Consider the following 24,577-nt stretch of genomic DNA (forward strand, 5'->3'; position numbering starts at 1 on the left):
CCAATGCTATCACTGGGGTACTTGTTAAAACTGCAGCTTCCAGGACCCACCCAATATCTACTGATGCGGAGTCTTAGAGAGATGGTGAAGCCCAGAATTTCCTGTAGATACTGATGATTAGGATGCAGATGTCCGTGGACCACATTTTGAGAACCATTGACCTTCAAAATTCAGTCCCAGATTCTTAACATTGTGTTTTGGGTTGAGAATATTCTTATAAAGACACCAAGGGTGCAACTATGTATTGATCTTCCTCCGTGGTTCATTTGGCCCTAAGCTGTGTTCCTTCACCACCTGGCTCTCATCTCCCACCCTGAGCCTCACCAGCAGGTTTTCTCACTACACACTCTGGGCCCATGTCACATAAAATGAATCCTAAGTCTCTAAATAAGCCATGTCCTGCCATGCTTCTTTGTCTGCACACAAACATATATAACCCATTCAGAAATCCTTTTCATGTTGTTTTCTAAACCTCTCATGTTTCTATATATCATTTAGGAACTGGTTGAAATATATCCCCAACCCTTGATCCCTACTGCAGAATTTATATTTCATTCTTTGGGACTCCCAAGGTCCCCACGTCATAAGTCTATTTCAGCATCCATCACGTTTTTAATATGACTATAATACTGAATACACTGAATTGATTGAGGGCAGAGACTGGTCCTTCTCACCTGTGACATCTTAGACAGCAGCAGGCACATAACACTTGCTGGCCAAATGAATGAGTGAGAGCATGATAGAGAATGAATCATTTCTTGACCCCTCAGACACAGTGGTCCCTTCTACTTCTCACCCTTGTGATACCTGCTCTCAGCCCCCATCAGTTTAACACTCATTGTCGTGAACTGTTGCTTAATTTTTTATGTCAGTATGTTGAGTTCCCCTAGAAGAATGGAAGAACCTTAAGTTCTGCACTCGTATCTTGCTTTACTTTGATATCCCTTGTAGCAATATCCTTCATCACTGTGCTAGGCACACAGATCACACAGAGGTTCTAGTCATTGGTTTTCTGATACCCAGGGTGTAAGCAGTTTGGGAGGGAACTTAGCTTGCGGTTTCACCTCACCCTGAGCTTGCCAAAACTGAGCCCATCCTCATGTGTTGTTCAACTGGCATCAGAAGTTGAAGAAGCGTCTCTAGCCCATATATCCAGAATGACTGTCCTCTGCCGTGTTCTCTTACAGTCGTGGTTTTCACTGAGATCACAGATGGCGAAGGCTCCAAGTTACAGCCCTGTGCTGTGGTGGTGACCGTACTGCCTCGTTACCATGGGAACGTAGCCTCTGGGAATTACTGCCTGGGCGAGGATCTGTGAGTAATGGCGCCCTGAGACATCCTAGAGCAGTGTTTGATTTCCTCCAGAGATGACTCTCCCCACAAGTTGTCCACAAGGTGGAGTGAGAGTGGCAGAGACTCCTTTTCTCAGAATGAGCAAAAGAAATAGATACAGCTCTATCACTATAATCCTACTAACTGCTCTTTCCATAGTTTTTGTGTTTGTGCTTCAGAGCCTAAAAAAGCACTTTCTTCTTTGTTTCGTGTTATAGCTTTATTGACATACCATTTACATACCATATAGTTCACCCACTCACAGTGGTTTCAGTATGTTTACAGAGCTATGCAATCATCACCATAGTCTAATTGTAGAACATTCCCATCATCCCCAAACTCTTGTACTCAGAGCAGTCACTTCCCCTCCACATTGCCCCCTGAAAGCATTTCTGTAATTAACTCTTTGCGTTGATCTTCTGTGGTTTTGTTCAGGTGAGTATTTATTTTACCCATTGGGAAACTGAGGCTCAGTTATTAAATGATATTGTTGAGATCACACAGCAAGGGAATTGCAGAGCAAGGGCTGGCTTCATGAATGTCTTCTTCTATATCATGTTACCCTTCCATATCCAAATAAGGAAATATGCGGCTTGCAAACAAGCAAATGAGTAAACAAATAAATAAACGCCCGATGATTGAAATCTGAAGTCATAGAATTGTGGGTTTACATCACACCACATGTACAACACAGGTGTCTAGTCCATTGTAGGTTTGGCACTAATAGCCAGTTTCACTTATTTGGATGCTTGTGAACTTATTGTCAACTACAGCTGTGGTCATGTCTTTGACTCCAGAGTCTGTTCCCTCCTTTGCCGTGAGGCTTCTTTATCGCTCTGTTTTGCCTTCTTGTTACTGTTCCCGTGCTGAAAGGCATTTGATAGAATATCGTTACCGTAGGCAGGAAAAGAAGTGGTTTCTTGATCCGCCTGAGACAGTCTCTGTACCATTCCTTTGCTCAGAAGGTCTTTGATCTACAGTTCTTTCAAGCCTTCTCACAATCAATTTCCCCCTCCCTTTCCCCTACACTCCCATCCAGCTGGGCAACTGTTGACTTACCAGGTATTTGCTGTTAACTACTCCGTGATTATTTAGTGTAGATTGTGCATGAACAAAGGGTATTTGTTTTCTCAGACTGTGGCTACAGTTGGTAAATCTGCTGTTAGACAGTGCAGTCACCATGGTGCGTGAGCTGCCCTGAAGTGTGACAACTCCTGTTTCCTTCAGATATAATTCCAGCCTGAAAAACCTATCTACCCTCCTGCTGATGGGGAGTTACTTGGAAATTAGGAACTATATCACCATGATCACCAGGATCCTGAGTTTTTTGGCTAAGGAGGACAGAGGCCCTTCCTGTGGCCAGTGGTCACGAATACAGGATGCATTAATTTCTTCAGTATGCAAATTAGAATTTACAGATCAGGTAAGGTCCAGAAGAGTGTGAGTTTACTGTCCCTGGATCCATATCTGGAGCCCTGGTGGCACAGTGGTTAAGAACTTGGCTGCTAACCAAAAGGTCGTCAGTTTGAACGCACCAGGTGCTCCTTGGAAACCCTATGGGACAGTTCTGCTCTGTCCTGTAGGGTCTCTGTGAGTTGGAATTGACTCAACAGCAGCTGGTTTGGTTTTTTTTGGTTTAGACCTGTATGTATGTAGGAAGGCCTATGACTGGTTGGCTCACTGTCAAATGGAGTGATCATGCTTAAGAAACAGTCAGGAAATGAGACTGGTGACCTGCTCAGTTTGGCTTTGATAAATGGCTATGGCCTCTCTACCCTGTTTCTGTATTTCACAAATGAATGCTGCTGATTTATAACAGAGATGGACTGATAGAATTCAGTCATCAACCACCACAGATAATTCTGTTAAGGTTGTGGTAAATGAACATTATGAAAATTCAATCTGCTTTTGTCTTGGTAACAAGGGTATACTGGAGAGTTAAGTTCATGTTTATATAAAAATTTTAAAGAAATGCTCATATCTTTAAATGATGCTGCCTTTGCTGACAGCATTTCTGTTAAGTCCTGTCTTTTAATTGTCTCTAGAGAACATTAACACTCACAAAAAATGTATTACGTTATAGTTAAACTTTCCCTTGAACTGAGTTTTTTCCTCCTGCATCATTCTATGCTCGCTTTTTGAAAACGTCTCTTAGTCCTGCCCTCTTATTTCCTCTTTCCTCATGTCAGTTGCCTGATGGGGTGTGGTGAGGCTGGCTGGGACAGGAAGGAAGAGGACAGAGACTGGAGTGGTAGGAAAAACCCGAGGCCAAGGTATTGGCCTCCCTAAAGAATACCTGGCCTCCAGTCAGCCCCTCAGCTGAAAAACATAGCATCTCCTCTATTTCTATATAAGCAAGCTGTAAATGATACAGATTTAAAGTAGTTAAGCTAACTTTTCTTTTTTTTTTTTTTGGTTGTTTGTTTCTCCTGGTCAGGAAGAAATAACTGATTCTGTTGTTATGCTTGGTGACCTTCTAAGCTTCCCTAATAAGGTGAGTTCTGTTTCTTTCCAAGTGTATTTTTCTGCTTTCTTTTCCTTTTTCTTTTTGCATAATTATGAGGGCATTGATAAATTCTGAACAATATATTGTTCAGTGTTAAGTTTTGACGCTTGGAGTTGAAACACGACTCTCTCATAAGAATTTATCTGAATGGCATTGTCCATCCCCAGTCACAGGTGAAAAACTTCTTTCCTCATGTATGAAACTGAAAACCCAATGTAGAAGTGAATTAAACATGCTATACATAATTTTTTTTATATAGATAATTTAGTAAAGGGAAAGTTCTTTATTATTAACACATGGTATTGAATTTTCCCATGTCCAGGCCTTCTTTTCCTCTCAAATCTCCAGCACCCTTTCTTCCACTTTCAGCTCATACTCTCAGAGGTGTATCTGTGGAAAATAGCACCTATGGCAAGCCCTGAAGTTGTACCCCTGCAGGGGTGTAGCGAGGGTACTGAGCACCCAGGGGCAAGCTTTCAGTTGTGCTCCCCCCCCATTTCAAGATGAATAGATAATGATAGCAGCGACACATCAGCAGAAACACCTTCCCCCTCTTGTCTGGCTGCCTCAGTCAAGCACCTTTCATATTCGTGGCACCTTGGAATGTTATTCTGCACCTCGTCTGGTGCCCCCTTGGACTTGCACCGAGGGGGCGAGTGCCCCACTCTTTCCCTCTTTCCCCCACACCTCTGTGTCTACCATGCTTGAGGAAGGATGCTGGGCCGTACTGGGTTAATAGAAACTGCTTGGTGGCCGCCTCTTCAGGTGCTGCCGTCCGTACCTGCCATACCTGAGATATGCCTCTGACGCTGCATCGCCCTTTCAGGCATGGGAAGAGAGCCCTCATCTACCACTGATCTGCCAGTCTAACTATAGCCGTACCTGTCTTCCATATCCATACTCTGTTATCATGGAATGAGTTTCCCTGCTCCCAGCAAGAATCCATCCCTCTACTGGTGCTCAGCATCCCATCCAGGCCACCCCGTTGGACCTCATTTCAGCCTTGTGACCAGTGCCTTCTGGAGTTGTGCAGTGCCCAGGCTGCGTGGCTGTAGGTGGTAGTTCTGCCTCCTATTTCTTCTCCAGGACTCCTCTCCTTTAGTTTACCACTCTCTTTGCTGTATCTCCCATCACTCCATCTCTGCCAAGTGATCCCCATCACGTTTACCATCTTCCTTCTTAAAAAAAAAAAAAAGCCTCTCTAAAAACGACACCCTCTTCCAGATGCCACCTCATCTCCATGTTCCCCTTTACAACAAAACATTTAGAAAGCGAGTTCCGTGCTTGCGTGGTCTGTACTTGCTCTTTCTCATGCATTCTTAAACTATCAACATCTGGTTTCCATCTCCATCTGGGCACTAAAAACTGCTCCTATCAACACCATTCGAAAGCTCTGTGGTGCCAAGGTCACTGGACACCCTCTCTCCTCACTGCTCTTCCCCTCTCAGTAACATTCTGTGTGATGCTCACCCTCCTTTTGGGAGCAGGGCTCTCTTGGTTGCATAGCACGCATTTCCTGGTTAGTTTCATGTGACTGGTGCTGGCTCCTCCTCTTCTCTCTCACTTTTCAGTGTCCAGTTCAGTTTATTCTAGAGCAACTTATACATGACTTTGTTAAAGTACTTTAGCACCTTTGATTTATAATTATATTTTGGACATCTCTTTTCCCGCTCTAGATTACCTAGCCTCTTAAGATCACACACACTGTTTTAGTTAAAGTAATGTTAGCAGCTATAACAGATAAACCCTGAAATACAACAGAAGTTTATTCCCCATTCAAATGTAGCTATTCAGTGGGTCGTCTTCTCATGGTGATTCAGGGACTCAGGCTCCTTTCATCTCATGTCTCCGCTATGTGACTCCCTAAACTGGGGGAATAAAGCATGGAGAGGGGATGTTGATAGTGTTGCCCCGCCGTGGCATACACACTCTACTCACCTTCCACTAGTGAGAATTGGCCACATGGCCACACCTGGACTCAAAGGGCTCTAGAAAAAGGAACCGCTTCCCAGCAATGACCCTAGACAAGACTGGGGAACACAAATCTGATGGTGAGCCAGCCATCTCTGCCCCAGGTCCCTTTGTCATGCATCCCTGAATGCCGGGCTTGGCCAGAGTTCTTAACTTAGAGGGGTAGGTAAAATTGAACATGATTGTCATTCCAAAGTAACCATTTCTGATATTTTTGGTTAAAAAATAATGGCCAGTGTGAAAAGTGAGCATAATGTGTTCTTTAAAGTGCTTGTTTTATTTTGGATAAAAGATCATTCTTTCAATTTTGAGTCCTGTTTTGATGGTAAGTTACCTCATCCATGGGACCTTCATTAGTAGTTTGTGTATTTCCCAATAGTTTAATTTTTTTTTTTTTTTGGTGAAAACGCTTGATTTTAGGAAGTATTTCTAAGGCACATTTTGATCAAATAAGCATGACCATCAGAAAATAGAATCTTAATTTCATTTGTATATCATTTGATTAGTCCTTGGGTGGCACAGATAGTTAAGAGCTCGACTACTAGCTGAAAGGTTGTTGGTTCAAACCCACCCAGAGGTGCCTTGGAAGACAGGCCTAGAGATCTGTTTCTGAAAGGCCCCAGCCTTGAAAACCCTATAGAACACAGTTCTACTCTGACACACATGGGGTTGCCATGAATCAGAATCGACTTGATAGCAACTAACCACAACAATGATTTGATCGGACAAATATTTACTTAGTACCTGCTAAAGAACAAAGAAACAAAAAATCGTTGCTGGAGAGTCAATTCTGACTCATAGTGACCCTACAGGACAAAGTAGAACTGCCCATGGGTTTCCAAGGAGCACCTGGTGGATTTGAACTGCCAATTTTTTGGTTAGCAACTATAGCAACTTAACCGCAACGCCACCAGTGTTTCCTTAGTACCTGCTTGGAGCTACTCAGGGAGTCCCTAGGTGGTGCAAATGGCTAATGTGTCCAGGCACTAACCTAAGGGTCGACAGTTTGGAGCCACCCAGAGGCACCTCAGAAGAAAGGCCTGGTGATCTGCTGTTGAGAGGTCTCAGCCATGAAAACCCTGTGGAGCACAGTTCTACTCTAACACATGTGGGGTTGCCACGAGTCAGAATTGGCTGGATGGCAACTGGTGGTTAAGAGTTGTTAAGCCACAAAGAGGAAAAAGATTTAGTCCTTGTCTTTCAGGAACTGATGAATGAAGTTAAATGTATATAGTTCAGTAAATGTGCTATGCCCTATAATTAGGAGAATGACAAATTTCTGGAGAATCACAAACAGTAGTGCTGCCAACTCTATCTCATGGATGTTTGAAGTTGGTTTTAAAAGATAACTATCAGTTTGTTCAGTGTGATAATGGCATTGTGGGCATATTTTTAGAAAGAGTCCTTATCTATTATAAAAACAATGTCTGAGACTTGCTTTAGAATATTATTTTTAAATTTAATTGAGGGATAGAAAAAAAAAGTAATTGCCAGTGAAGGACAATTGTTAACGCTGGATGACGGGCATATCACACCACTCTATTCTCTAATTTTGTGTGTGTTTGAGAGCGCCTATATTGACTTTTAGAAGAGAGAATGGGAAAAGTCGATCTAGCTAGGAAAGACAGGGTAAAGGTATCTGAGACAGAGAGATTCTGTATGGCACTATGTAAAGACCTCGAGTATTTGAGAACAATCAGAGGTTCAGTGTGGCTTGAGAATAGAATGTATATGGGCAGTGGAAAGAGAAGATTGTAAAGATAAAAAAAAAAGTTTTTTTTTATAGGTTGGGTCAATTTGTGAAAACCTTGGGGCTCAAACCAAACAACATTTTAAATCATAAATGACCTTGTTAGATATCATTTAATTTAATATGATCATTTTTGTATCAGGAACCGGAATATCAGAGAGCACACTCTTACCTATGAAGTTGTCCAATACTAATTGGCCAGCTAGAGACCAAACCTGGATTTGAATCCAGTTGTCTTGAACCCTAGTTCCATAATGTTAAAAAATAAAGAGAACCTACTTTCTTCTTAATTCCCAATAATAACAGAGGCACTAGTATCGGCATCATGTCTGATGAAACGGTTTACTTACACCTTTTCTTTTCATGTAGTTAACCTTCATGAGCGCGGTTCTCATCCTCAAATATACGCGGTCACTCCTTGCTCAAAGCCGGTTGTCTGGGAGGTTTGTGATTGACAGACGACTGATGTTGGAGCTCATCTTCCTTGTATCGGGAGTCTTGGAAGCATCTGACCAAGAAAAATCAAGGAATGCAGACTATCTGCAAGAAGAAGGAATTAAGGTCATTTCAGACTTGTTGTTAGTAAGTTATACTTTTTCTTCACCTATAAAAAGGCAACTGTTTCTCTCTCTGCGGAAATTAACCTGTGTTTGTAATCACTTTTAAAAATAAACATATAATCAGTTCCTGAAGTACATCACTTACTATGCCGGGTAGTAGCTTGGTATTAAGAAATCTTCTTTTTGAATTTTAAGTGTTCCATGGCAATATTGTAATGTTTCCATTGAATCTTGCTTCTGTTCCATTTTTGTTTGTTTGCTTATTTGTTTTTGTTTTCAGTGGACTTTCACTTGGGAGATTTGGGACAACGTTTGATCTAGTAACATTATTTCTTAGGACATCTTCTGTTTTTGAGGAACAATGTAAAGTAATGCAAGTACTTTCTCACTTGCGTTAATTTAAAAACTAGCCTGCTGATATATAACTGTTAAAAAAAAAAAGTACAAAAGTTTATTTCATCTATTTCTACTGTAGTAAGCATGGGAAATGGTCTCAGTGTTTTTTTGTGTCTGTGTGTGCTTTAAGTAAAAGTTTACAAATGAAGTCAGTCTCTCATACAAAAATTTATATACACCTTGCTATGTACTCCTAGTTGCTCTCCCCATAATGAGACAGCACACTTCTTCTCTCCACTCTGTATTCTCCGTGTATATTCAGCCAGCTTCTATCCCTCTTTTCCATTTCATCTCCCCTCCAGACAGGAGGTGCCCACATAGTCTCATGTGTCTACTTGAGCTAAGAACCTCACTCCTCACGAGTATCATTTTCTGTCTTATAGTCCAGCCCAATCCCTGTCTGAAGAGCTGGCTTTGGGAATGGTTCCCGTCTTGGGCTAACAGAAGGTCTGGGTACCATAACCTCCAGAGTCATTCTAGTCTCAGTCAAACCATCAAGTCTGGTCTTTTTATGAGAATTTGAGGTCTTCATCCCACTGCTGTCCTGTTCCATCGGGGATTCTCTGTTGTGTTCCCTGTCAGGACAGCCATTGGTTGTAGCTGGGCACCATCTAGTTCTTCTAGTCTCAGGCTGATGTAGTCTCTGATTTTTGTGGTCTTTTCTGTCTCTTAGGCCCATAATTACCTTGTGTCCTTGGTGCTCATCATTTTCCTTTGTTCCAGGTGGGTTGAGACAAATTGATGCATCTTAGGTGGCCACTTGCTAACGTTTAAGACCCCAGATGCCACTCTCCAAAGTGGGATGTAGAATATTTTCTTAATAGATTTTAATATGCCAGTTGACCTAGGTGTCCCCTGAAACCATGGTCCCCAAGCCCCCACCCCTGCTATGCTAGCCTTCAAAGCATTCAGTTAATTCAGGAAACCTCTTTGCTTCTGGTTTAGTCCAGTTGTGCTGACCTCGCCTGTATTGTGTTGGCTTTCCTTTTGCCTAAATTAGTTCTTGCCTACTATCTAATTAGTGAAAACCCTTCTCCCTCCCTCCCTCCCCACCCTTGTAACCATCAAAGAGTATATACTTCTGTGTTCAAACTATTTCTCGAGTTCTTATAATAGTGGTCTCATACAATATTTGTCCTTTTGCAACTGACTAATTTCACTCAGCATAATGCTTTCCAGATTCTTCCATGTTATGAAATGTTTCATGGATTCATCATTGTTCTTAATCATTGCTTAGTATTCTGTTATGTAAATATACCATAATTTATTTATCTAGTCATTTGTTGACGGGCACCTTGGTTGCTTCCATCTTTTGCTAATGTAAACAGTGCTGCAGTGAACATGGGTGTGAATATATCTGTTCATGTGAAGGCTCTTATTTCTCTAGGATATATTCCAAGGAGTGGGATTGCTGGATCATATGGTAGTTCTACTTCTAGCTTTTTTAAGGAAGCCCCAAATCGATCTCCAAAGTGGTTGTACCATTTTACATTCCCACCAGCAGTATATAAGTGTTCCAGTCTCTCCACAACCTTGCCAACATTTATTATTATGTGTTTTTGGGTTATTATTATCATTTGGATTAATGCCAGCCTTGTTACAGTGAGATAGTATCTCACTGCAGTTTTGATTTGCATTTCTCTAATGGCTAATGGTCGTAAGCATTTCCTCACGTATCTGTTAGCTGCCTGAATGTCTTCTTTAGTGAAGTGCCTGTTCATATCTTTTGCCCATTTTTTAGTTGGGTTGTTTGTCTTTTTGTTGTTGAGTTTTTGCAGTATCATGTGGATTTTAGAGATCAGATGCTGATCAGAAATGTCATAGCTAAAAACTTTTTCCCAGTTTGTAGGTAATCTTTTTACTGTTTTGGTGAAGTCTTTGGGTGAGCACAGGTGTTTGATTTTTAGGAGCTCCCAGTTATCTAGTTTCTGTTCTGGTGTTTGTGAATTGTTAGTAATGTTTTGTATACTGTTTATGCCATGTATTAGGGCTCCTAGAGTTGTCCCTGTTTTTTCTTCCATGATCTCTATCATTTTAGATTTTTATATTTAGGTCTTTGATCCATTTTGAGTTAGTTTTAGTGCATGGGATGAGGTATGGGTCTTGTTTCATATTTTTGCAGATGGATATCCAGTTATGCCAGCACTTAGTGTTTTTTTTTTTTTTCTTTTTCTTTCAGCTTATGAAATGGCTAATGCTTTCAAGAAGCAGTGTGTTAGTAGACAGTGCTTTTGTTACTGCTCCCCTACCCATTCGTCATTGCTCTCCATTTGGGCCTGCTGGCTTATTTAACTGATAGTTACTGTAATATTTGGGAAATTAAAAAATAAAGATCATATCTGAATCTGATTGTAACAATCATCATTATCAATTAATATATTTAAGAATATTTATTGCGTATCTGTGCTATTTACTGCAAACTGTGCTCATGTTTACTGTCGAGTCTCTGTGTTTTAAAAATAATCATGTTGGTGAAACTCTACTTTGATTGGTGAAGAACACCCTATTCCTGCCAAGAAGCATAGAAGTTGCTGTAAAATAAATAAGACATCACAGAAAGTGGCTCCACAACAAAAGAAAACCGTTTGTATTTAACTCTTATTTGCCATTATATACTGGTATCAAAATCTTTGCTCAGGCAAATGAATCCAAACTAATTTGAGACTGACGACCTTTTCAATTTCTCTTCACCCTCCCCGGGCTCTGGATTCAAGAACATTTCCTTATTTGTCCTGTAAACACTTGAATCTGCCCTGCTCTTTATTTCAGAGCTCCCTCTTTGCGAGCAGTGAGCTTCAGCTCCACGTTGGCACTGGAATGATGGAATTCCAGGTCTGGCTTCATTACAGTCTTCAGGACACCGTCCAGAGTATTGGCTCTGTCCAAGTTCATTTACCCAGTGACCTAGCTGGGCAGAGTCCTGCTGGGACAGACCTTCAGAACCCATGCTATATCAGTCAACTCATACTCTTCAAAAAGAATCCATATCTAAAGGGACGAGCTCCTGGTCAGGTACAATGTGTCAGGTGGCCTCTCACTTCTGATGATCATTTCAATTTTGCGATAAATGTGGTTTGATGATAAAAAGAGAGATTAGGTTGGCGTGTTTGCACTTGTTTTTTAGTTTGAAGAGAGGGGTCCCTTAGAATGTTTCGCTGTCTATACTTATCTTGGAAGCTCACAGTTTCTCAGAAACCTTAGCAAAATTAGGTATCACTGGCATCTCAGCAATTGGACCCACTCAGTATTTCTTGTGGGGACTTTTAAATCCATTGTCATAGAGTATAACAGTGGAAATAGTTTGGAGTACGTGGTATAATGATTATGCCAAACACTGTGGTCAGTGATCTCTTGGACATGTTGACTTGTTTCTGAAATCCAATGAGAAGTTCAAATTGAGCGAAACTTAAGAAAGAGGAACTACTGTGGACCTACTAGAACTAACCTCTTTTCTTCCACACTAACCTGAAAGGCTAGGCTGATCCACTAAGAAAGGCCACTGGGGCCTTGGGAGGTTGAGCCGGAGAGGGGACCAGAGTCAACAGGTAAGGTTAGGATGGAGAAGTCAAGATTGTCCCAGCTGCTTGGTGATGTTGTGAATATCTGCTTCACCTTCTACATTCAGAAACTGCTTGAACAATCCCAGAATTCCCATGAGTTCCCAGAGGGCAAAGTGTGTGTCTTCTAAATCCCTGTGCCCCAGCCCTGCTCCTTGAGTACTCCATAAATGTCTGATGAATGAATACACAAATTAATGATGTGCATCTTATTTATTTCTCCATTTTGGTCAAAAAATCCTCAGCTTATGAAGCGTCTTTTTTTTTTTTTTTTAGGAAAACAGAAATGGCTAATTAGTATAAGAAAATAATTCAACCTAACAAAAACAATAAAGAAATGGAAATTAAAATAAAGTGGGTTCTTTTTAACTTACAAAAGTACAATCCTTTAAAAATACCACTTGTGGAGGTGTAGTGAGGTAACCAATGTGTCAGTTGGTATAACCTTTCCGATAAGCACTTTGTCACCAGCTACAAAGAGTCTCAAAAATCTGGGCCCAGTTGCTATACTCTAGGGATCTACACTAAGGAAATGACAAAACATTTATTCAAAACAATATATTTTATTTTATTTATTTATTCTAAACAATATTATTTATGATAACCAAAATGAAAATACACCTAGTGTTCAAAGTAGGGGAACTTCACTGATTATTTATATAAATTCTAATAATCCATACACAGCCAATTAAAATTCTGCAAGTAAAGAACTTTTAGTGGCTTTGGAAAAATTTATACAAAAATATAAGGCACTGAATTATCTGCCTAGTATTATCTCAATGCATAGAAAAGGTTTAAAAAGCAACATCCCCAAATATGATTTCTCTGAGCAGTGAGATTATAGGCAACTATTAGTTTTTAAAGTGAACAATCAAATAAAAGAATACTTTTTAAAACTTTAAAAATTAATTTTAATAAGAGAAAGAAAAGGAAAGAATTAAATTCACCTCAAATTCTGCTATCCTAACCAGTAAAACTTGTTTATTTCTATGTTATCTTCTAATTTTTGTCATCATGTACACACTTATTTTTTCGCAAATAGTGTGCCCATGTAAATAACACACCCACCCATATAATGTACATAGTGAGCTTAGGAAAATAACGTGCAAGGGGGTTACGAGTTTGGCAAAAAGTATAGCAAGCGTTATTTGTGTAAAAACACAGTATTTTTAATAGTAAGCATCACTCTGGTTTTCTGCTTTTCTCACTTAAGTCATTTGTTTGTCATCATTTGTTTGTCATCATTTCCTCTGAGATGGCCTTTGTTTCCACAGGTTGATGGAGCTGTGGCTCTGAGCCTCTATGACTGCTCCAGCAGACAGCCCTTCAGCAGACACTGGCTACAGACACCCGTGACTGTCGAGTTCGGGGAGGAAGACAGCCTTGTAAGGAAACCCCCCCAGTCATCGCTGCTTCATTGAGGCTGCACTGGCTGGTTTTTTAACACATCACTCTTCCAAAGACCAGTCTTGCTTAACTTGTTTCCATTGATGACAGGATAGCAGAAGAAATAATACGACATTTGTCTTGTCTCGGGATAAAACGAATTTTCATCAGTTCATTGGACCTTCTGAAAACTCCCAGGAATCTCTACAGATAAGAATCACATTTTCTAAGACCATCACAAGAGCCTTTCCCATAATGTTGCTAGTAAGGTATGATGTGGGAAGATGGGATATCATCCTTAAGAATGCCTGTGGAAAAAACTGAGTGAATTTAATTGCATTCTGAAAGCAGTAATGAGGCTCATTATCGGAAGAAATCATGTTATGTGTTTAACTATCCAGTGGCTGAGTCCCCGCTTTTTTTTTTTGAGACCGTATTCCTGCCTGTTAAGCATATTGGAGTGAGAAACACCTGAGTTGTTAGTAATAATATATATGATCTTATTTAAGAATCTAATTCACTCTCAAGGAGCCCTCTCAGCAATGATTAAGCACTTGTCTGCTAATGAAAGGCTGGGAGTTCAAAAGATGTGGCAATCTGCTTCCATAAAAATTTACAGCCTTGGAAACCGTATGGGGCAGTACTGCTCTGTCCCATAGGGTCGCTATGAATTGGAATTGACTCAAATGGCAATGGGTTTGGTTTTTTGGGGGGTTAGTCCAGAAGTTTTCTTTTCTTTTTTTTTCAAAAGGAGAATATGTATTCAAATTATAATATCTAAGGAGACTTGATAAATTAATCATCTCTCTCAGTGATGTTGAGGTCATGAGACTTATGTGTCCCATTTTATAACTAAACTACATAGGAAGTCTAAAAAATGAATATTGAAAAAAGAGTCTTTTGAGTCATATGTTAAAAATGCTAAGGAACCACCAGTTTTTAGAGTATGCGGCAGGCCTGGATGGACACAGGATTCTCTTGGAGAGGTGTGACCTGGGCCATTCCTCTGCTCCGAGTTCCCGTGTATTTAGGATATCTGACAAATCCTTAGCCATCCCACTGCTCCTGCTTCTTTGGGTGGACATCTCAACTAGATTGAAGGGTACTCCTGAGCAAGGCCCATATCTTACACAGTGGTAATATCAATACATGGTTGATTTTAATCAGTGCTTGTTGACTTGAGTTCTTCTGACATATGAGCTGATCCATTAGATGTCTGAAAAGTGTCTGTTTGCTTAAAAGGTTTGAGTTTTTAACAAAATTATTTAATTCACATGCAGAAAGGTGAATTGGTTTTGAATGATTTCCTAATCTAACTGCTTTGTGTTTACTGTCTTTCATTTCTCAGTTCCCAACTCATAAAGCGTTAACACTACAGCAAACAGACATGTTTGAGTTGTAGTGTCTCACCTGCTGAACCATGTGGAATTAGGTTGTTCCTTTTATTCCTACAAGCTGTGCTGGCTTAGTTGTCTTGGTTTTTTACTGAAAATTCTGTTCTTATGAACGAAAAGTGTTATATAGAAATATTTATTAACCAAGTTGTACAGTGGAATAAGAATATTGGTGCTTTTTAATCTCAGGCTGCCTCCTTGCAGTGAAAACAATGTTTTGCACAAAATCACATGATTAAAGTCTTTGAAAAAACAAACTAGATAGACATCGCAACTTCCTTTTTCTTTCCTAGATTCTCCAAGAAACCGACTCCCTCTGATTTCCTGGTGAAACAGGTCTACTTCTGGGATGAGCAAGTCGTACAGATTTACATTCCTGCTGTTTCACTAGAAGGTCAGTGGGAAAGAGACTTTTTAACTTTCAGTTCTACTCATGTGTTGAAAATATCTGTTACAACATACATTTGCATGATAGCATTTTTCTTCATCATGAAACGACAAAATGATCTCTTTGCTTGTATACAAACTGTTTAATAATAGACAATAAGTAGAAAATACGGGATAATCCTTGTGCTGAGGTGGGTGCTCACGCAGCCCACACCCATCTCTCCAGCAGCTGCATTTCCAGCAGCCTCTCCTCCCTTTTTCCCCAACTGCCATCACCCCAGCATGCGTTTCCCAGAGTGTCCAGCTTTCTTGCATTTCTGCCTTTGCAGTGCTCTCACGAGTGCCCTCCCCTTCCTTTCATCAAAGCCACCTCTGCTGATCTCGTAACCCAACTTTCACCTCCTTTGGCAGGCCTTCCCTGACCCCCAGAGTAATTCATTTGCCCTTCTTAGCTGCGATGGCGCCTCGTGCTGGCCTCTCTGATTTACTGGCTTAGCTCCTGGACACTGGAGGTCAGACACCTGCACTTCCTAGGCTTTCTCTGTGGCTCAGGTATAAGCAGAGATAACAGGACCTCCTTTGACCCTCCCTCACCACCAGCCTGTGGTGGACAGAGTGTCGGCTCTGGGGATGGCAGACGTGTGCTCAGTTCCTGGTCGCACCTGACAAACAGTCTGGCCCTGGTTGCAGAGGCCCCTGAGCCTCAGTTTCCTCCCCTGAGAAGCAGGTGCTGGGGCTCTAAGTGCTCGAGTCAATTCACACAGGGCTAATAAGTACAGGTGTTGCAGGGTGATCCCCAGACTGTCAGAGGAATGCACCAGCCCTGTATTCCCCGCCTTCCACGTTTGTGCTGGGATGCAGCATTCTGCCTTTGCAAAGGAATCACTTCATGACTTTCTCATTTATTTAAAAAACCAGTCAAGCTGTGTTTCTAAGCAAGTTCAAATTCTCAATGGCAATTTTAAAAATTTTGTGCTTAAAATGTTCTTTCTCCAACAACTTTTTTTGGTGAAAAATTTCACACTGAGGGTAAAGTCCAAAAAGTGTACATCAAACAGCTGGATACATTTCATCTAGATGCATGATTTGCTGGCCTTTCGCCACGTTTGCTTTATCCATATGTGGTTTTCTGGGGAGCTGAACCATTTCAGAGAAAATTGCAGACACCATGACGCTTCACTTCTAAAGACTTCAACATGCATCTCATAAGAACAAAGACTTTTCCTATGTAACTCAGTACCATTATCATACCTAAAAAAAACAAACAAAACAACATTCGTTCAAGAATGGCATCCACTATGCACTGCATATTAAAATTTTGCAATTATCCCCCCAAGTGACTTCTATAGCTCTTTACATTTTTATTCAGGATTAAGTCAAAATGCATATAATACATTTGCATTGCCATGTCTTTTTAGTCTCCTTAATATCTACAACACTCCCACCATTTTTTCCATGACATTAACATTTTGTGTGAGTCCAGGGCATTTATTGTTTGAATGTTCCATGACCTGAGTTTGTCTGATGGTTTCCTCATGATCAAGTTCAGTGTTCACAAGTTGGTCAAGATACGTCATAGGCAGTGCTATGAACTTCTCATAGCGTAATATCACAAGGACATAGTGTCACATTACAGGTGAGGCCTGGTGGTGCAGTGGTCAAGTTCTTGAAAGATCAATGGTTTGACCCTACCAGCCTCTCTGTGGGAGAAAGATGTGGCAGTCTGCTTCTGTAAAGATTATGCCTTGGAACCCTATGGGGCAGTTCTACTCTGTCTTATAGGGTCAGTATGAGTCAGAATTGACTCAAAGGCAACAGGTTTGGTTTATCTATTTGGCTAAGTTTGGTAATATGGCACACAGGGAAATGGTGGAAACACGGTTTTCCTTCCCAAACACTCTGTCATTCTCAAATGAAAATCTGCATTTGGGTAGATTTGACTCGAGGTATTTAATTCACAATTTAAATGCTGCTGGAAGAGGAAATGGCCAGAATTTGAAGGCTCTGTGTTCATTCAATCCCTGCCATCTCCTACCTTAGGTTCCTGTCTGCTACTTTGATACTTGTCTGCTACTCTATCTGCATTTGAAATTGATAATGCCTTTTTACCAAATTTGGGTTGTCTTTTTTTTTTTTTTTTCTTATTTTTAGATGCCAGCTTGGGTTACTTGGCCTTATTAGATGCTGACTATGACAGAACACCTTCAAACAAATATTTAGCTAAAGCGGTGAACTACACAGTGGGTTTCCAGTGGATCCGGTGCCTCTTTTGGGATAAGAGGGAGTGGAAATCTAGCACCTTCCCTCCACAACCAGGAACTTTTCCAGAAAAGGTTAACTGCAGGTATAGACATACAGTTCAGAAGGAATTTGGCATTTTAGTCAGTGATTACATTTTCTCCTGAGTAGGGCCCATCCCCTAGATCCTTTCCTGAATCTTGTCCTCCTAGGAAAAGAAAAAGGAGCAACCTTGGTTTGTACAACACCAACCATGTGTGCCTTTTATTATGTATGATGTGTTAGCTACCATCAAGTCAGCCCCAACTTATGACGACCCCGTGTGTAGGAATGAAATGCTGCCCAGTCCTGTGGCATCCGCATGATCAGTTGTGGATTGGGCCATTGTGATCCATAGGGTTTCCATTGGCTGTGTTTTGGAAGTAGATCACCAGGCCTTTCTTCCTTGTCCATCTTAGTCTAGCAGCACACAAGCTACCACTACACTACATGTGGTGGCTACAGGTGAGGTGCCTTGGCCAAGAATCAATCCTGGGTCCCCCACATAGGAGGTGAGAATTCTACTATTGAACCACCACTGTGTCCAAGTGCCTCTGAGACCCTCTTATTGTCATGTCTTGTCTGCAAGTCTTGGTTCTCTTCTTTTGCTGTAGCCTCCCAGGTGTGGGGTCTGGATTACATAAGTGCTCTTTGCATTTACCGCTTCCCCATGGGGACTGGTATGTTAATTGGTGTTTAGCAAATGTCTGTTGAAGGAACGCATCCATAGATGGATGGATGCTAGTGCTCTGGATTGATAGACTGTATGATTGTAGAAGTCGGTACCCTTTAGGAGTATGCAGTTGTAGCCAGGTGATGGTGACCTCTGCTCTGTCTCCCACCATGTGCCTTACTTCTTCACCTCATCGTGGGGGTGGTTGTAAAGATGAATTTTATGATACAAGAAAAGCCTCTAGACAGACTCTGGGCAACCTTCTCAGCCATTTTTGGATCTATTAGCCATGTCGCTAAATTAGAAATTCTTTATTATCTAGTCATAAAACTGACAGTTCTATTAGGCGCTCAGGTCACTCATTTTTGTTGTTGCCCTTTCATTAGAATGGAGAATTAACTAATTATTATGCATATTTGGAAATAGAAATAATAATGTCCTTCTTAAGAAGAATTAATCCATAAGGAATTGTATTTCATGGTTGCCTTTTAGAAGTCCAATATGTCCAAAGCATATCACATACTGGCGTGATTTATAAACCATTCATTGCTTTGCTTATGCTGTACTCTTAAATTTACATGACGCCATTGCTAGGAACACACTGGAACCTACTGGTAATGGTCCAGTATTTCACTTCAATATTCAATTATTCACTACTCCATCAATCCATAATTCATTCACGGTTACATACCACTGTCTGCTAGGTACTTTTCTCTGAACCAGGGGTACAGGATAGGACCTGAGCAGGGATGAATGACGGAGAGATAGGTTTTATCAAAAAATGACAGACTTGATGGTAGTTGTCATGGTATTAGCTACCAATTTAGGATATTTATAATGCCAGGGGCTGGCATTTAGGAAAAAAAGCTAACAGAGGTTGACTAATTGACAAGGTCAGTCCACAGCTAAGTTGCAATTTGAACTTGAGACTCTCTGATTCTAAAGATTCAACCTGAACTGTGGAGAGGGCCTGTAACAGATATGTGTGCAATACACAAGGAAGCCTAGAAAGAGAACACCTAGTGTCTCAGATAGCAAAGAGGACAGCCTCAGGGGAAATTGTGCCCTCAAAGGCTCTGAGGGAAAGATGTTGGGTATATCATTGCTAACTTAGGTTTTAGCTGAATTCTTTAAACTGAGTCTAAATCATAAGGTTATAGTTATTGGAACTTGTCTTCCTTATTTTTTAAGCAGTACACAATCATATTGTAAACAATTGCTGTCACCACAGTTTGGTCATCTTCCTCATCAGTATTTCTCTTCCAGCTATGATCACCTCACAGCATTCACCCTTGTGAGAAGAAAGCTGAATGTCAGTTTTGAAATGAGTGACATTTCTAATTTACAGAGGTAAGTTCCATTGACTGGGTCGATACGCAAGTTTAATTCAGCAGATACTTGAAATTGGTGTTACTTACTATCGTTTTATTTTTTTGAATATTCATAATTAAAGATAATTATCTTTAAATATTAAACAGGTATCTATCTATAGCTATCTACCTGTACTTACATTCACTGAAAGGAGATGTATAAACTCCAAAAAGTCAGCACAATTTTCTTACTTTGAAGCTTAGTTTTAGTTCAGTGTGAATTGTCTATGGTTAATACCTACAGTGATGACACTGCCTGATTTGCCTGTTCTAATATATGAGTATTGTCTTAGCCTAACTCTTAATAGCTCCGTCTTTCTCTCTCAAGTGTCTCATTTAGATGATAAATTAAAAATTCACTCTACTTTTATAGTCATTGTTTTATATGGAACAAATATATTTAGATTATGGAATATTCGTAAATAGAGTATAAGCTCTATGTAGATAGGAAAATCGTCTTCATCTTATTCATCAGTGTAGCCCCATACTTAGTACAGTGCTTGGCCTGTAGCAAGTACATAGTAAGTATTTACTTAATGAATATTGATGGAAGAGTGTGCATTTTCTCATGAGTGTTGAGTGTTAAGTTTTTCTCCCTCATGTTTATGTACCTTATTTTTACTCAAATAACACGCACCTTCTACCCCTGAGCAGTTGGCAAACGAATGTAGAAGGCACGCACTATTTGAGTAAAAGCATAGTAATAGGGAATTATACCTTTCTTTATTACTTCGTAAATCATGAAGAGTTGATTGTTTTGTAGACTAGTAGGTGGATCAAATTATTACTAAGATAGACATGAATCACTAATGGTACAGATGCTGGCCAGTGAAGGTCACCAGCAATCCTGTGGTCCACTCAGGCATTGATACCACAGATGGTACAAACCACTGGGTAGGCCCACACTAGGGGTGTCCAGACAAAGGCAACACTTGAAGTCATGTAGGTGTAGTGGCATTTTGGGAGATCCAGCCAGAATCCGAAAAGTTCCAAGGTCTTAGTCCATGCCTAAGAAGAAGGGAAGGCTGGAGCTAGGTGAGCTCTGAGCACCCTGCCAAGCTGATGGGATGGGGCTAAGGACAAGGCTCTGTCCTCATCTAGAAGAAGCATGCCAGGCAAGGAAACCAGGACTGGAGCCCAGACCTTTGTTGGAGCCAAAATGCGCAAGCACCTTCTCCCATAAGGGGCCCCAAACCAGTTCAAGATGCCTAGAGGCAGACAGATGCTGCTCCACCCCTTCCATCTTTCTCTCCTTGGCCACTTTCCCCAACAAAAATCTTCTCTCCTCCCTTCCCTCCCCTCTCCTCTCCCAGTTTCAAAGCAAGAGTTCAAAAACAAAGGACCAGAGGGGGCTCATGTGTGTGGGGGTGGGGGGCTCAGTCAGTCAGTCTTTTTGTAAATGTTTATTTTCATGAATAATTTTACTTTTTATCTCCTTTTATTTACAGTCACCCAGAAAACCTGATTCCCAGTGTTATTATTGTGCTTTTTATGATTCTTTACATGTTTTTGGTTGCTAAAAGCAAACATGTAGATCATCATGAAAAAAAGAAAACTGGTTACATTTTTCTGCAAGAAAACCCCTCACCAGACCAACAGCTATATGCAGTGGTTATTGACACAGGCTTTCGAGCTCCAGCCCAGCTGACCGCAAAGGTAACTGCCAGCAGGCAACTTAAGAGATGCTACCTGGCTGTGTCCGAAGGGTGTGGACAGGTGTGAGTAAGGGCACCAGAAATGCATGATTTGAAAGTTTAACAAAATTGCTGAATGTATGGCTGAGATAAATACATCAAAGGCATCTCTATATAACAGCAATAACTAATTAGACTAAGTAATTAATAGAAAACAAGATCCTTTTCATCACAGCCACAAAATGATGAGGTGCCTAGAAATAAATCCACCAAACAGTTACAAGACCGTCACGGAGAAAACTGACCAAATATACACAAGGAATTTAAATAATGAAAGAGCTATATTTTTCATAGATGGAAAAACTGATTTTCCCGTGTGGATTTTTCCCAAATTAATCTATAATATCGATATAATAATAATAACAATAATAATAGCAAATGTGAATTGGGGCTTTGCTACGTGCCATTTTATTAATCCTGAAAAAACCGTATGAGTAAGTTCTATTAATATAATACGACCACTTTACAAATGAAAAACGAAGGCATAAAGAGGTTAAATTCAGTGAAATGCCAATCAAGTTCCACGATGTTTTATTGAACTTGAAAAACTAGTTCTAAAACGTCTGTGGAAAAATGAAGTCCCAAGAATGGTCATGAAGAGAAGAACCAGGCAGGCACTTCCCCAGCCCACCTCCCAGGCTTGCTTTGAAGCAATAGTAACTAGATAGTACAGAGTTGTCAGGGACTGACCACTAGATTCGTGGAACAAATTGGAGACCCCAGAACCAACATGGGCTCATGAGGAAGACTTCGAGACCAGAGGGGAAAGGATGGACTATACAGTAAAGTGTTTTGAGACAATGGTTTTCCTTGTGTGAAAAGGTAGCATTAGATCTTCATTTCTCATTATACCCAAAAATAAACTCGAAAGGTTACAGAACTAACTGAAAAAACAAATTGAAAATCTACTGAAAGATAATATATACTCTGGGGTGGGGAAGGATTTCAAAAACAAGAAATGAATAAATAACTTTCTTACATGAGAGACTGATAAATTACATTAAAACTAAATTTCTGTACAAAAAAAGACCAGTAAGGGGTGACAATCCCTGCCCCAGGCCAACAACGTGCACTTTCAGGGTGAATTGTACCAATGTAGGGGTGCAGCAGGCCCACCCTGCACCCTGGCCCAGCCCCAGTGTCTGGCAGGGTCCTCAAGGGCCTCTCCCTCTTCTGAAGGGAAGAGGATTGTCCATCCCATCATCATGCTCTCTGGTGCATAAGAGAAAAAGTAATGTCCTAGAGAATCTGAGTTGGGCCATAGCTTTTCTAGATAAATGTGTGAAAACCCAGCCTACCCTACCAGGCACTATTCCCCTGCCCTCCTCTGTGCTGAGCCACCTTTGGCCCTCGACTCCACGCTGGGGCACACTATGCCCCAACAGTGGACTTACAGAAGCAAGTTGGGAGAAAGTGTAAGGACACTCCCAACCCAGCATAATCTAGTTATGGCAAATATCTTGAACTCTCATCCCTGTGTCTTTGTTTTGTGAGGTTTACATTGTTTTGTATGGTGAAAATGGACTTTCAGAAACCAGAGAGCTCTACTGTCCAGAGAAGCCCCTATTCGAAAGGAATTCCAGGCACACCTTTATACTGAGGTATCTTGAAATATTTTGACAGCATAATTTGGGAAAGAGAGACAATTGGAATTAGTGTACGCTTTTTTTATTACAAATCCAAAAATGTAGAAATACACAATATTTGTTTCTAGTGGGGAACATCAGTATACATACAAACCATTTTATACTTTTAGTGTTTATTGTTTGGAATAGATTAGTGAAGAAGAGATGGAAGAAGGGGGGGAGGGAAGGAGGGAAGAGAGAGATTCTACATGCTAGTCAAAGTTTATAATCATAGTATTTTTTGCATCATTAAACCTGCTTAAATTGCTTAGGTTCATCCTAAAATCAGAAGAGCAAGGTCACATAGCAGCACAGAGGTGGTGGGGCTGGGGCAAGAGGGATAATTTATCAAGATATGAGTATAAGTACCTGATATTTTTATAAAATATAAAAGTGCTGAACTAAAATTTTTTTCTAGTAAATAGTGTTGGTAAGATTTATTGATTTAGACTCATGTCTTCATTAGTAGAATAAAGGTTAACTCAGACTAAATCATGCTAGATACAAATAAATTACTTAGGCTTTGGTGAATGTGATAAAGGGGAACTAGTAGGTGTTAAGACCCTGTGTGTACAGTCACCGTTATTGGGGGATTCACAGCTACCTGCTTTGACGTGATTAGAGGGGTCTCCAAGAATTAATTGTCCATCACGTGGTCATCCGTGGTCCAGAGGGCCTGCATATGCCACTTGGCACGATAATTTATCATATATCTGACACACATGGGGTCACAATTAGTCAGGGTCCACTTCACAACAACTTGTTTTATATGTCTGATACCCCCACTTAGACCAAACATAACTTAAGGGCAAGAACCAGGCTTCTCTGTACCCCCAGGCTGGCCAGCCGAGCACACATTGTCTGACGAGGCACTGTTGTGTATATCCGTAGTGTTCCTGGTCATCTCGGCCCTCTTTGGAAGATCCGCCTCTGGCACAACAACTGCGGTCCTTCTCCAAGCTGGTACATCAGCCACGTGCTGGTGAAGGAGCTGCGCACTGGGCAAAGCTGGTTCTTCTCTGCAGAGTGCTGGCTTGCTGCAGGCCGAGGGGACGGAAGAGTGGATCGGGAGCTCATCCCTCTGCACCGAGGCCTTGGCTTCCAGAAGGTAGGCCTGGATAGAGGTGACCTCCCCACCCTGCAAACTCATTTTACTGTAGGTTGTGCTCCTTAGCACTGCCTCTTTCCCTGCAGTTACTTTTTAAAACTTGTCTAAAATTAAGTTTATTATGTATTTTCTTAGTTAGCTATCAAGACACTGGTATCTTAAATGATGCAGACATTAAGTGACTATCCAAGCATGGATTAATGGCCTTTCCCTATTATTGATTATTGCAGTGGAGTTTTTCTTCTTTTAATTGTAAGTATAATAACATTTATCAAGTTGTGGTTGCTGGAGGTGTGTGCTGTCCAGGGGCCTCTAATTAAAGCCTCTTGGAATCCCCTGTATATATCCTGAACAACCAAAATAACTGATGGGCAGAAAACAGACATGATCAGAGACGGGACAGTAGAGGATTGTGAAAAGAGCCAAAAATCACCCATAATCTCACACACCAGCCATGAAGCTTTTCATTTTTTCATGTTCCCATCCAGGCCTTCCCTTCATACTAATGTATTTTAGCTTGTGCATTTTGTATTTTCTAATTTAACCCTTCAGAATAAGTTTATACACTTTTTAAAAATCATCATTTAAAGA

General features: G+C 40.8%; 1 protein-coding gene across 1 annotated transcript in view; it reads left to right on the forward strand.

Annotated features, from left to right (window-relative positions):
• Positions 1-1,227: 1,227 nt before the first annotated feature.
• LOC135232267 (polycystin-1-like protein 1) overlaps positions 1,228-24,577 on the forward strand; it is a 40,919-nt gene continuing 17,569 nt past the window's right edge. The window contains exons 1-12 of the mRNA XM_064290238.1: positions 1,228-1,314; positions 3,770-3,826; positions 7,929-8,141; positions 11,285-11,527; positions 13,347-13,457; positions 13,570-13,727; positions 15,146-15,246; positions 17,391-17,583; positions 19,456-19,539; positions 21,008-21,215; positions 22,748-22,854; positions 23,770-23,986. Coding sequence (XP_064146308.1) covers positions 3,794-3,826; positions 7,929-8,141; positions 11,285-11,527; positions 13,347-13,457; positions 13,570-13,727; positions 15,146-15,246; positions 17,391-17,583; positions 19,456-19,539; positions 21,008-21,215; positions 22,748-22,854; positions 23,770-23,986 — 1,668 coding nt within the window. The 5' untranslated portion in view covers positions 1,228-1,314; positions 3,770-3,793. The remainder of the gene's footprint in view (positions 1,315-3,769; positions 3,827-7,928; positions 8,142-11,284; positions 11,528-13,346; positions 13,458-13,569; positions 13,728-15,145; positions 15,247-17,390; positions 17,584-19,455; positions 19,540-21,007; positions 21,216-22,747; positions 22,855-23,769; positions 23,987-24,577) is intronic.

The sequence above is a fragment of the Loxodonta africana genome, chromosome 8 (genome assembly GCF_030014295.1).
Source record: "Loxodonta africana isolate mLoxAfr1 chromosome 8, mLoxAfr1.hap2, whole genome shotgun sequence".
Taxonomy (NCBI): domain Eukaryota; kingdom Metazoa; phylum Chordata; class Mammalia; order Proboscidea; family Elephantidae; genus Loxodonta; species Loxodonta africana.